General features: G+C 40.2%; 1 protein-coding gene across 5 annotated transcripts in view; it reads right to left on the bottom strand.

Annotated features, from left to right (window-relative positions):
- The window catches only part of LOC111146778 (NADH:ubiquinone oxidoreductase complex assembly factor 6), a 25,813-nt gene extending 13,542 nt beyond the window's left edge, over positions 1 to 12,271 (bottom strand). For 2 of the 5 annotated variants that reach the window (XM_022502461.1, XM_022502460.1), the window contains exons 1-3: positions 5,712 to 5,778; positions 3,837 to 3,959; positions 358 to 414 (exon numbers count right to left, since the gene is read on the bottom strand). In XM_022502461.1, coding sequence (XP_022358169.1) covers positions 358 to 414; positions 3,837 to 3,959; positions 5,712 to 5,732 — 201 coding nt within the window. In that variant the 5' untranslated portion in view covers positions 5,733 to 5,778. Of the gene's footprint in view, positions 1 to 357; positions 415 to 2,953; positions 3,078 to 3,836; positions 3,960 to 5,711; positions 5,819 to 12,074 lie in introns of those variants that run through there. The other 3 variants (XM_022502458.1, XM_022502462.1, XM_022502459.1) reach the window with 3 other exon arrangements.
- Between the last annotated feature and the right edge of the window lie 1,988 nt (positions 12,272 to 14,259).

Consider the following 14,259-nt stretch of genomic DNA (forward strand, 5'->3'; position numbering starts at 1 on the left):
TCTGCTCAGCAGGGAGCCTGCTTCCCTTCCTCTCTCTGCCTGCCTCTCTGCCTACCTGTGATCTCTGTCAAATAAATAAATAAAATCTTAAAAAAAAAAAAAAACTAAAAACCACAAAACAGAGGCACACATATGCCTCTGCCTGGTGCTTCTGTTTTCCTGTCTGACTCAAGACATGGAGGCAGGGGGCTGAGGTGGGTGGCAGGCAGTGAGGGAGAATGGACAGAAGGGCACAGTCCTCTAAAAGTTGCCTTCCTCTAAAATATAACACACATATTAAAACATTTCCTCCCTGAGGAATTAGTTTACAGATTAAAAAGGAAGAAAACACTTAAGACTTGAGCAATTTCAACTTACTCTTTCATCAATGATTTTCATAAGCCATCTTTTGGTCAGATTATGTCTTTTGACAGCCTAAAAAAACAACAGCGCTGTAAATTTTTAGAAAGTACTAGAAATGACTTCAGCAGACCTGAATAAAATAAACATACCAATTAGGAAGTGGAGATGCAACATGGGGGGGTTAAGGGGGTAGGAGAAGAATAAATGAAACAAGATGGGATTGGGAGGGAGACAAACCATAAGTGACTCTTAATCACACAAAACAAACTGAGGGTTGCTGGGGGGAGGAGGGTTGGGAGAGGAGGGTGGGGTTATGGACATTGGGGAGGGTATGTGCTATGGTGAGTGCTGTGAAGTGTGTAAACCTGGCAATTCACAGACCTGTACCCCTGGGGATAAAAATACATTATATGTTTATTAAAATAAATAAATAAATAAATAAATAAATTTATTTTAAAAATAAATAAATAAATAAACATACCAAGTACAAAACTAGGTAAGGAAACATTTGTAATAACTCATCACCAGATAAACAGCCATATTAAAGAAATATCAGGGGAAAAGAAAATGTCCCTAGAAAACATTTCAAAACATTTCCAAGAACAGATGATACATCCAGAACATTTCCACTAGACTTTTTTTCTTATGCTATTAGTAATTTAACAATTGCACTTTCAAAACAAAAACAAAACATGAATTAAATATGAGCTTCTGTTACATGACGCTTCTTGACTTCTATGCTTCTTTATCTCATGTAAACTTTTTTCCATAGTATGAAAATCCTACTTAGTGAAAATAACCACTTCTCCAAATATGAAAGTATAACTAAAGGTCTAAAGAAAATAATCCACAGGGCACAGTGTTATCTTAGCAAACAAAGACACTCAGTAGGAAAAAGCACATCTAGTGCTTAGATCATGGTCTCCAGGCCCATCCCTCCCAAAGGAAACGAGGCTCTTGGAGAAATGTGTGATTCCAGAGTTGGGGCAGGGGAGATTCAAGGTGATCCTAGAATATTTTACTGTGCTGGAAATAGAAAGTGCCCCCCAAAGTATGGGGTACACATCAAAAGGACACAGGGGCCAGTCTAAAAGGGGTCCTACTGTCCAAATCTGGGCCAGCTTGAACACCAAAATAATTAAATATAGTAATGAATTATAAACTATGGAAAAATAATTAATGAGTCTGTAGCAATAATTAATAAACAAACGAATAAACAAACACAGGAGGTTGAGGGCTCTTTCTTATGGTAGAATGTGAAGTGCCAATCAGTAATGCTGACTGTGTGCTAGAGTCTGGAAATTATCATTTTGCAATTGTCACAAGACTGAATCAGACAAGAACCATCCACGAATGCTAAGTTTAGGAAGAAACTGAGGAGGAGCAGGATACATGCATCGTCTTAAAGTCAGTTACTCTGTAAGAGGAATTATAATTATAGATTGGGAAAAACAGGCAACACCTTGACCATGTGATGAAAATTAACAATGCCAATAAAGGAGAGACGGACAAAGTGTGCCTCCAGACATGACACCCTGAGAAGAACATGTCACCTTTGCAGTATTATGGCCAAACACCCATAAACCAAAAACATTACGGAATCCTAATACTGCTTTGTTTTTACGTGTCTAAGTGGAGTGAGGCATGTCTGATCTTTGCAACCACCATCAAGCACCATTCCTGGTACATAAAGTACTTAAGAAATATTTAACCTCTGAAAGTCAGATTCCTGTTTACTCAAGGCTAAACCCATACTGGCTGCAGTTCCTTGACCACAAAATATAATTCTTCTGTCTAATTCTGGAGGAAATCAGAGAGCAAGGTAAAAAACAGGTATTTAATATGAAGCAGAAAATCTGCTGAATAAAGTATCAACAATTTTGGAAACAGAAGCCAAATAGAATAAAAACTTTGGCTATAAATTCAAACTGCAACTAACATTAATACACAGAGAAATGAAAGAGTCCACATGAAACACGTATGGAATTATAGCTATGCAACTATTTTGTACCCTTAAAGCACCAATGAATCACTGTGGCAGAAAAGTGCCCTCTGAACAACACACTGTCACTCTTTCCCTATCCGATCTTCCAAAAGATCCTGACCCTCTCCAAAGAACCAATGGAAAGTTTTACTGGACAGTGGCCCAATAAGCATATGCTCCAGCAAGATGGGGAGGGGGAGAGGACATGAATGGGGACAACTGCTCTGCACACTCCCTGCTTCTTTCAAATATTCACAATAACCTCAACACTGATCATATCAGAAAGCTGGCCAACAGCAATCATCCAAAATGAAGCAGCTGTTAAAAATGGACAAATTGGTATGCGTGTAAACATTCTACAATTCAGATACGTCTTCTGTTTTTTTTTAAGAGAGGCCAAGAACAAGATCAATTTGTGTTGAGGGAAGCTCTGGTCTTCCACGATAATTCCAGGCAAAGGCCAGGACCTTCGATGCAAGTCTTAGCAGGAACCCCCACTGCAGTGATGTTTGCGTGTAAAATCATCGTTTTTCTGGGCTTTCGAGAAACTTTTCTTTAAACGGAGGCACCAAGGTTGAGGTTCTTAAAGTGAGATGAACAGAGGTAAACAACTAATCTAATACTCACAGCTTCCCATCCACTCTTTCTTCTCAGTCCCCAGTTGGGGGGGCCTGGCTTTCCATCCTTACCGGGGCTCTGTGAAGTCAATCGGGGGCCCAGGAACGGGGCCTGCCTCTGCTGATGCGCAGACCTGAGAAGAGGTGCACCCCTGTCAGGTCTGTTCAGTGGTTCCGTCACAGAACCTATCTTTCCCCACTCATGACACTACAGTGGGGACACAGATCAGTGACAAAAGACACCTAATTCCCTTCCTTCAGTCATGGTGTAGCATATTTCCAGACTCTGCAGGGCTGCTCATGAATGAAGAATCCATGTGAAACTATTCGCTAGATACTTACAATTATCCAAAGAATTCTCTAGCCCATAGGTTTCCATTCTCTAATACTTCAAATTCATCAGTGAATATGCAACTCTATCAGACTCAACAAGGCAGTTTTATATTTGGGTCGAGACAATGGTGAGGGCAAGTCTCCCTTCACCAAAGATCAGTGTGTGTTTTTCGACAACCCACAGTATGGACTGGAGCACTAGAAAAAGGAGCTGCTGGGCAGACAGAACTATTAACCTGCCACTGCTTCAAAATCTGTGGGGTTTAATTTCTACAGCGAATATGTGGAAAATAAATATATAATTGATAACACAAAGAGATCAGATTCCTCTTTTCTCCTTTAATTCACTGAAGATCTGTGCAAATTATTAGCAGATGATTTTAAATTCCTCTGTCAAAACTAGCAGAACTCTGAACATTACATGAGCCTAAGATTATTTTCAGGATAGATTCCCTATCACCACTAGCCAAATTGTATGCATCAAAAGGTATGCTCAAAAAAAAAAGTATGCTCAAATAACACTTAAAAATTAAAAGTAGCATTTTGTTTTTGTTTTTTACCTTCCATAGCTCGAGGGCCACAGGCTGCTGGGGTGGGTTGTCACGGTATATGTCATCCACTGTTTTTTTCCAAAACTCCATTCTCATCAATCCAATTGTTTTCTCAGAGACAGAGTCCTTAACCTGTAAACAGCATTCAAATACCTTAATAAATGCACTCTTCACAGTCTCAAAATCAGTATCTGTGACTGCATAATCACAGAATTCAGCCAAAAACGAAGTTTAATTCTATACATTTGTTTTAATTTTTCCTTGAAACTATATATAAATTAAATTGTTGTCATTAAGAGTTTCCTAAGTAAAACCTGCAAATTACTTCTGATTATTTTCAAGGTTTGCATTCCAAAATAGGAAATATTCTCCTAGAAATAAATTGCAGAGGCGCCTGGGTGGCTCAGTGGGTTAAAGCCTCTGCCTTTGGCTCAGGTCATGATCCCAGGGTCCTAGGATCAAGCCCCACATAGGGCTCTCTGCTCAATGGGGAACCTGCTTCCTCCTCTCTCTCTGCTGCCTCTCTGCCTACTTGTGATCTCTGTCTGTCAAATAAATAAAATCTTTAAAAAAAAAAAAGAAAGAAAGAAATTGCAAGGAAAAAACATATTCCGGGGGGCAACATTAAGATTAAAAGAAATTTGATAGAGGAACCAGTTGCTGTATGTGGATTTTATCTGAATCCTGATTTGAAGAGAAAGAAACAACTGGGAAAAATCTGAATACTGGATGTTTAATGATATTAAGGAATTCTTAAATTTTTAATGTATGACAATGGTGTTATAGTTACTTTTTAATGAGTTATCATCTGGAGATACGTACTGTAATATTTATAGATGAAAAAATTTATCTGAGACTTATTTCAAAATAACAGAGGTGAGGAGGGGATAGATGCAGATAGAGATGAAAAATCAAGATTGGCCATAAATTAGTAACTGGTGGAGCTGGGTGATGGGTTTATGGGAGTTTATTATACTACTCTGTCTAATTCTACATATGTTCAAAGCCTTTCCATAATAGAAAAGTGTTTTAAAATAAGTGGAAGAGAAGAAAAACAATCTTCATTGGATTAGTGATGATAAAATTATTTCCAAGTCTGGCAATAAACCTAGGAAGCAGAACCAGGGGCTTTCTAGATTAAAGCAGGGAAGGAAGTAACATGTATCAAATGTCCAGGAGTGCCAGCCCTTTGCTAGATGCTGTCCCAGAGATTATGTGATCACAGTCCTCACCACAAACCCACACAAACATACCCATTTACAAACAGAGAAATTGTGGCTTAAAAAAGTGTAGTTTATCTCATGCTCTGCGTACTCAGAGCTCTTATAATGGAACAAGAAGGGTATGCAAAAGACTATGGGAGAGGGGAGCAGTTGACTACAAGGGGCACATGAGGGAATTTTGGGGGGTTGACTGTTCTTTTTTCATGATGGTGGTGAATGCATGACTCTATGCATGTCTGAAAACCTACAGAACTGTATACCACAAAAAGTGAATTTTATTATATGTACATTTAAATAAACTCATTCATTCACTCACTAAGTAATTTCTCTCTCTCTCTCTCTTTTTTCTTGAGAGCGCACGCATGCAAGTGGAGAAGGGGCGAAGGGGGAGGGAGAGACAGAATCTTAAGCAGCTCCACGCTGCGAGGCGCCCTACCCAGGGGCTCAATCCTACAACCCTGATATCATGACAAACATTAAGTGTGTTAGCTAGTTTATGTTTGGAATTGAATTGGTAAGCCTAAATAGTGGGACAAAGAAATCACCAGCAGAGACCTTATGCACATCTAACATATAAGTTATAACTGTATTTCTTTATGGTTCAGCATTAAACACATTATATCACCATTTTTGCAAATAATTTTTTAAGGTATTTTAATACCAGCCTGAGCCAGTTCCACATTGAAGGCCCTCAGTGCAAAAGCAGAGCTTCTGGATTGTGCAGGGAGCAGCAGGGAGCATAAATAGCCTTCATAATCTCGTTTCCTACAACAAACAGGCAAAAAAAGACAAGTCATTTTTCACTTTCTAAACTGTACACACAAAAAATGCTGACTAGAAGTAACTGGGAAAAAAAAAAGGTTTCAATTCAAACTAGGCCTGAAATTTCTTATATTTTATACTTGTTTCTTTAAAATTACAAAAAAAGTAATTGCCCCCAATCCCAGACCAGTTAAAAAGAAATAATCTCCATTCATTTATTAGGATTTACATAGTATTTATAATTTTTATTGTTTCAGAATCACTTTTAATAAGATTTCAAATGACCTACTGAGGTAGAAATCAAGAAAGTAATACCAGCAAATATTGGTATGAACTCACAGTTTTTAATACACAGATAGGACATAAAAACAGAAATATGGAGCATGTGGGTTTGTGTGCCTGGGTGTACACTTAGGTTTCCCAGCAGCATCTGCTGACAGAACCTAGGAGCAATGATACTCCCCACACGCCCAGTATCAGAGAACACACCTAACAACTAGATCTTTGGTTTCTAAATATCATTCTTCACTAGAAGAAACTAGGGCTCATTGGAGGAGGGACAAAGTCCAGGGTGGGGGCAGGGAAAATACAAGATAAGCCAGAAATATCTTCTTGGACAGAAAGTAATGAAATATTCAGAGTGAAGGGACTTTTCAAAATGACAAAGACCCTGACATTCTCACTGACAAAGCCTGGGACAATCTGAGCATCAAAAACAAAAAATAAAAACAAAAACAATGAGAGTAACAGAATGTAATAGAATGCCATAAGCCCATACCAATATAAAAGAATGGATGACTAGGAAGAGAAGGAAAAACTTGACAATAGTACAATGCCAAATTGTACTATTTGATAATTCTGATAAATCTATAAGACATGCTGAAAATTTTTTAAATAAGCATTTGATAACTATCAAAGTAACAATTCAGTCAAAAATCATCAATAAATGTCTTAAAATGTTAAATGGGTGAAAGTTTGACAGAAACAGAATGTTGATATATCCTGTGAAGTATCTATTTACAAAATACACAAAAATACAAAAAATACTAATTAATATTCTTATGAACTAAATTTATAGGGGAGAAACCCAAAAGATATCTTTTCAACCAAGTAATAAAAGGTTTGCACCACAGAAATAGGATACTCAACATTATGTACTTCCTGAAACGTGACTGAGAAAAACACAGCATCGCTTCTGTATTCCTGCCAATACAGGAATCTGATATTCCTGCCAAAAATGTATAAATCACAAGGAAACATTAAATAAACCCAACTGAGAAAAATTCTACATAGTAACTGGCCTGTTCTCTTCAAAAACTGTCAAGGTCATGAAAGATAAGGAAAGACTGAGAAATTGTTCAAGGCTGGAGAAGACTGAAGAGATTTGACAACTAAATGTAGCATATGATCCTGGATGTATGAAAGTCATAATTGAAAAACTAGTAAAATTTGAATGGAGTCTGTGAATCCAGTGGTAATAATGGATTGATTTTAACATCCTGATTTTGATGGTTGTACTATAGTTACATCAAAGAGGACCCTTGTACATATTTAAAAATACCCACCAAGGGGCACCTGGGTGGCTCAGTCAGTTGAGTGACCAACTCTTGCTTTTGGCTCAGGTCATGATCTTGGGGTTATGGGATCAAGCCTGATGTCAGGCTCTGCACCTGGTAGGAAGACTGCTTGAGAATCTCTCTCTCCCTCTCCCGCTGCCTCTCTCCCACTCACACACATGCTCTCTCTCTCTCTAGCTTGCTCACTCTAAAATAAATAAATAAATAAATCTTAAAAAGAAAATACACACCAACATATTAAGGGGAGGTAATGGGGCATCATGTCTACATCTTTTTCTCAAATGGATCAGAATGTTAACAATGAGGGAATTTGGATGAAGAGTATATTGGAATTCTGTGTACTATCTCTGTAATTTCTATATCAATTTGAAATTACTTCAAGATATAAAGTTTAAAATAATATCCTTATTGGGACGCCTGGGTGGCTCAGTTGGTTGGGCGGCTGCCTTCGGCTCAGGTCATGATCCCAGCATCCTGGGATCGAGTCCCACATCGGACTCCTTGCTCGGCGGGGAGCCTGCTTTTCCCTCTGCCTCTGCCTGCCACTCTGTCTGCCTGTGCTCGCTCTCTCTCTGACAAATAAATAAATAAAATCTTAAAAAAATTAATAATATCCTTATTATATACATCAAGGGTGACTGCCTATCAACAAGGCTACTTCACTATAATATATTGGAACTTTATTACAACATTATTTCCTATAAAACAGTAATCTAAATAAAGGGGGTCCGACCTCCTTCTATGGAGTTTAGGTACTGAAATTCAGACTACTCCCGCATTTCAATGGTTCACTTTTTTTTCAATTTAATTTTCTTTTTTGAGACAGAGAAAAAGCATGTGAGCAGGAGGGAGGGGCAGAGGGAGAGAGAGAGAGAATCCCAGACAGGCGCCATGCTCAGTGCAGAGCCCAACATGGGACTTGATTTCACAACCCTGAGGTCACCACCTGAGCTGAAATCAGGAGTTGCACACTCAACTGACTGAGTCACCCAGGGGCTCCTCAACTGGTTCACATTTTGTTGTCTGCCTAACAGAGAAGTTAAACCTCTTCTAGCCACACCCTTCACAATTTCCTCCAACTTCCACATAGACAAAAGGAAGCAATAATGACAAGTAATGGTGCTATCACAAAATAGCTCTACTAAAAAAATTTCACCATAAGTGGCTACAGCTGCAAAATGGACAGTGTGGGCAAAACAGCTCTATAATTTATACTTTTACGTACATAGAGATATATTTTAAAATTTAATTTTAATATAAAAAGTCTCTGAACTTCAAAATTGTTTAAAACACTAGGATGTTAATAAGAAACAGTGAGAAAATAGTGACTTGGAATCAAGACCACAATCTTAATTTCCATTCAAGTAGTTGACAGAAATGATACCTGCCATATCTATTTCTTAATTTGCAAAATGAGGCTTGATAACTGATCTGTTTCATATCTCCTAAAAATAGTATGTGAAGTTCTTCAGGTTTCTTATAGCGAAATGAAAAATGAAGACATACTAGTATGGTAACAACCTTTGGGAAATAAGATATTCTACACAGAGAAGGATTTCCCTGTAAGGTTTCTTTTTTTTTTCTTTCTCTTTCTTTTTTTTGGGGGGGGTTGGAAATTTTTCTAAACAATATTACCAACTTCTTTATACTGAGTAAGGTACACTGAATGTTTAATAATTTCTTCATCACTCAGGATCACTGTTATAAATACTGATTATTGGCAGACAAGGGTATCTTAAGTAGCCAAACAAGGTCCAGTCATTGGAGAACTATTCCAGATAGTGAGAAATTCCATACTATGATGGTTTTATACAGCAACGGGGCCAAGAACCTTTCATTTTCATTCATTCACTGTAACATTTATCCAGTGCCCACTATGCGACAGCACTGTGCTAGATGCTGAAGATAGGTATAGACTTCAGGTCTGGTAGAGAGAGGCAAACATATGAAAGATAAGCATATCTAGTGTTAGGACTGCTGTGCTAGTTCTAGTTCCATAGACCTGTGCCATCAAGTCACAAAAAGGTGGTTCCCCAGTGAGGCTGTAGGAGAATGAACAGTACACTTTCAGCCATCACCACTAACACCTCCTTACCTCCTTATAGCACAAATCCCAAGGCCTGAGGCAGCCTTGGGGTTCCTCAAAATGATACCCCCAAGAAACCTATGTAAATTAGGTTTGAGATATTCCCAAGAACCTAGCCTCCTAGCAGAGCTCTGGCTGGCTAACCTGAACTTCTGACCTGGTATCTTTTTCAGTATTTGGAGGCCTTACATAACATACATGCCCATAACAACCCTGCCCAGATCATTTCAGAGGTCAAATCCTGCAAAGATTAATGGTCAGTCAGAAGCTAGAAATTGTAATCTTTCTTTCAAGTTTTTGTTTTTATTTAAAAACTACTATCGGGCATATGTTATGTGCCAGCATTTTTATATACATCATTACATTTAACCCTCATAACCAGGCTATAAAGTAGTAGAAATTTACAAATGAGGAAATAGCTGAATCTTAATGTGAGTAACTTTCTCAAATGATGGACCTAGGATTAATAAACTCAGACACGGGGCGCCTGGGTGGCTCAGTGGGTTAAACCCTCTGCCTTCAGCTCGGGTCATGATCTCGGGGTCCTGGGATCGAGCCCCGCGTTGGGCTCTCTGCTCGGCAGGGAGCCTGCTTCCCCCTATCTCTCTGCCTGCCTGTCTACCTGTGATCTCTGTCTGTCAAATAAATAAATAAAATCTTTTAAAAAAATAAAAAAAAATAAAATAAAATAAACTCAGACGAGGTCTGCCTGTAAATATCCAAGCTTTTTAATCACTAGAGTCAAAGGTGTTCATCCCACTCAAATACCTATAGGGACAGATTAAGTATCTGCCCATTTGTAAATAAATATTTGAGAAAACTGTCATGTGATAACCATAGACTATTACTGGAAGAAGAGTATGATCACTATATATACATATATATAAACACACACTAGTGTATATACACAGTGTGTGTATATGTATATACACAGTGTGTGTATATATATATACACACACACACTATATATGTAGAAATAGATATACTACATGTATGTAGTAATATATATGTAATGTATATGTAATATATGACTACATGTATGTAGTATATCTATTTCTACATATATAGTGTCTGTGTATATATATACTAGTATATATGTAGTAATATATATGTAATATATTACTACATATATGTGATGATATATATTATATGTAATATAGTGATTGTACTATTAATTATACGTAATAATACATAAGAAATTAGGAAGAGTGAAGGTGCCTGGGTGGCTCAGTCGTTTAAGTGTCTGCCCTCGGCTCAGGTCATGATTCTGGAGTCCTGGGACCGAGCCCCCATCAGGCTCCCTGCTCAGCAGGGAGTCTGCTTCTCCCTCTCCCTCTGCTCCTCACCCCCTCATGCTCTTTCTCTCGTTCACTCTCTCTCTCTCAAAGAAAATAAAATCTTAAAAAGAAAAAAGAAGTTAGGAAGAGTGAGTATTCACCTCCGGATAGGGAAGTTAGGATACTACAAGTGTCAAAAATTGCACTGGACAAGTGGATATGGGTGGTAAACATTTTGGCAACTTGTGTCTTTTTATCATGAAAAAATGATTAACTTTAAAATATATAAAAATGAATACAACTTTTTGGCAGTTTTGGCTTTTACAAGTTCTTATTGCTCTGATTTCCACAACTGTTATCTTGTTTCAGTTATAAGTAATAAATAGAAGGGGACAGGAACGTTATTTTTAAAATTGATTAAAAACAAAATTCTGAAATGCATGGGAATTCTGTTGTGTTATGCAACCTTTTGCTAAAATGAAATTCAAAAACATTGGATTTATCAGCCTAGTCAAATCCAAGGTAGTTTAATTATTCTAGCACTTCTCAGAAGTTAAGACCAGGTACATTGAGCATTTCACCACTGTTTTAAATCAAAGGCAGCAGGAGGGCTGCAGATCCTAAGCCATTGGTCTTTGCAGTCAGGCCCAATTCCAAGGCAGGAGCCTGCCCAGATACCCTGGGTCACCTGGTGACCTGATTCACCTAACTGGACTCCACACATGATTAACAGCGGCTGCCATGTGCCAAGCCTTTCCGGTGTTATCAGGGTGAACAAAACTGTCACCAGGCCCTGACTTGATGAGACTATTCTACTGAATCTCAGGCAAATCCCCTAATCTCTCGAAACCTTCGTATCCTCATCCATTACATATGATAATAATGGCCTATATTGTACTCACTGGGCCCTTGCTTTGTGCCGGGCATTGTTCTAAATGCTTTAATCCTCAAAACCCTCAATGGTAAAGTCTACATTTTTGCGTCAATAATTTGTAACGAAGATAAGTAAATTACTTGTACTTTGCATAGTGCCTGACACGTAAGAGCTCACTTAGCTAAAAGTCGTCTGTCAAATTTTTAAGAAGGTGTGCATGCAGTACGTTTAGGTAAAAATTAAGTTTCAGTCAAGGTGACAGACGAAGGAGTTTTGCCACAATTCTGTGACCGCCGTGAAAGTTCTCGTGGCCTCACTCCCCGCCAACCCGAGCGCAGGAAGGCAATGGGGTCCGCTCGCCCGGGCCAGCCCCGAGTCCCGCCGCGCCCGCCCGGGCCCCCTCGGGCAGCCCCCCGACCGCCAGCCGGGGCAAGCCGGGCTCGCTCACCGCAGCAGCTCCATGCAGTAGCGGTCGGAGCCCAAGGCGCCCGCTCCGCTGGCCGCGGCCACGCTCCGCGCCGACCCCACGAGCCCCGGGAGCCGCCGGGCTCGCGCCCACAGGCTCCGGGGCGGTCGGCGGCGGCACAGGCAAGCAACGCCGAGCCGCACCGGGCCGCAGGCGGAGCGCAGCACGGAGGCCGCCATGACGCCGACGCCGCGTGCCCTTCGACCCCGCCACGCCCCCGCAGGTCCACGAGCCCGCCTCTCAGCCGCTGCCGGGAGGCCCGGGGACGCAGCTCGGAGCGGAGCCAGGTGTCGCTGTGGTCCTCTGCATCTGGGCCGCCACCGCGCTCTTCTGCCCTGTGGGTTCCAGAAAAACCCCGCCGAAATCCGATGGACTCCGCCCCGGCTCTCCGCCTTCCTTCCAGGTCCTTCTGAAAATGTATTTATCGAGGTAGGAGGATAGAGAATATGGTATTTGACAGTTTACTAGCTTAACTTACAACTTTTAAGTATTTGTCACATGATATGTGAGCTTTCTTTGGTCTTACCCGCGGCCTTTCAAATATTAGAGCTGGGTCTAGTTGCCAAGACCTGCCCTGGTCCAAGCCATCCCTGCCTCTGTCTGGATCCCTGTGACACCTGCCGGGACTATTCATGCGGTAGCCAGACACCAGATTCTTTCTAAACTATCCATTTGATCATGATCCTTGCTTGCTTGCTTGCTTGACAGCCTTTACTGTGCATTGGATAACACCCCTCCACGATTACGGCCTCTACTTTTCAGCCTCAACCCTAGCTATTTGCATTTGTGACTCCATCTCCTTAAACCCAAAAGAGTGTACCCTGTTGCCTGGACCTTCGGAACTCCAGCCTGTTCACCCTGCTTTAGTTTTACTCCCTGAGACCGCCTCTCTGCAGCCTGCGCAGGACCTCAGTCCCTCCTGCATCATGTTCTCTTTTCCCTCTGGGCTTCTGTCCTTTAGCTCTGACAGACACACGCTAGTGTTTTCGATACCACAATTTAAACCTGATCCGTAAAAAAAAAAAAAAATCACTCATCTAATATCCCCAGTTCTGAGCTCCTGCCCAGCAGGACGTTTCTATCCTGACGTCTTACCATTACTTCAAAGTCCACCGGCTAAAAATCAAATCAAACTACTGCCCTTCTTAGTCTCTTTATCTGAACAGTATTCCCGCCTCTCACAACTAGAGGAAACACTTTGGAGTCATCCTTCCCTTTTCCTCTTCTATACCTAATGTAATATAGTTGGTCAGGTCCATCAGTTTTGTTGTTGTTGTTGTTGTTGTTTTTTCCTTCACATACATCTGTGGCTTCATAGCTGATGAGAAACCTGGACTCAGATCCTGGCTCCACTTCCTATCTCTGTGACCTTGGGTAACAGATTTACCTTTTCTTATGCCTCAGATTCCTCCCCTATGAAATGGAAATAATAATCCTACCTCATAAGGTTCTTATGAGAATTAAGTAAGTTAATGCATTTAAGGCACCTAGGCTGTGTCTGGCCCATAAACAGCACTTAACACAAGTCAGCTATGTAGAGAAAATATTAAGAAAGACTGTTTAAAAGGAGCAAAAAGTGGTACCTGGGTGGCTCAGTCCACTAGATGTCTAATTCTTGATTTCAGCTCAGATCCTAGTCTCAGGGTTGTGAGATCAAGCCCTGTAATGGACTCTGTGCTGAGTGTGGAGCCTGCTTCAGATTCTCTCTCTCCCCCTCTCCCTCTGCCCCCTTACCCCCCAGGTGCTCTCTCTCTCCCTCTCTCTCAAAAATAAAAGGAGGAAAAGATTGCTGGGTGTCCTAATGGGAAGCTAGACATCAGTCAGGTTATTTGAGTCTATGTGCCTTTCATTATCTTTGAGCTGTTTTACACTTCCATAAGCTGCAGGATAGTGACAATAATGCAAATAATTCTTGTCCATAAATATGTAAATTATGTGTGTAGGAGATTCTGTTGATTAATAATAATAATGAATATTGACCGGTTTTGCCAGTTTTGTGTCTGTTAAGCAGATATACTTAAGTATTCCTAACTGCCTATTTAGTCTGGTACTTTGATTACTTCTTTGAATTGGTCACAACATCTTCCTGGTTCCCACATTAAGTAATGAGTTAAATGAAAAAACTTTTTTTTTTTTTATTTTATTTTGGGGTCTCCTGGATGGCACA

Source organism: Enhydra lutris, unplaced genomic scaffold, assembly GCF_002288905.1.
Source record: "Enhydra lutris kenyoni isolate GAN:26980312 unplaced genomic scaffold, ASM228890v2 scaffoldscaffold14, whole genome shotgun sequence".
Classification (NCBI taxonomy): Eukaryota; Metazoa; Chordata; class Mammalia; order Carnivora; family Mustelidae; genus Enhydra; species Enhydra lutris.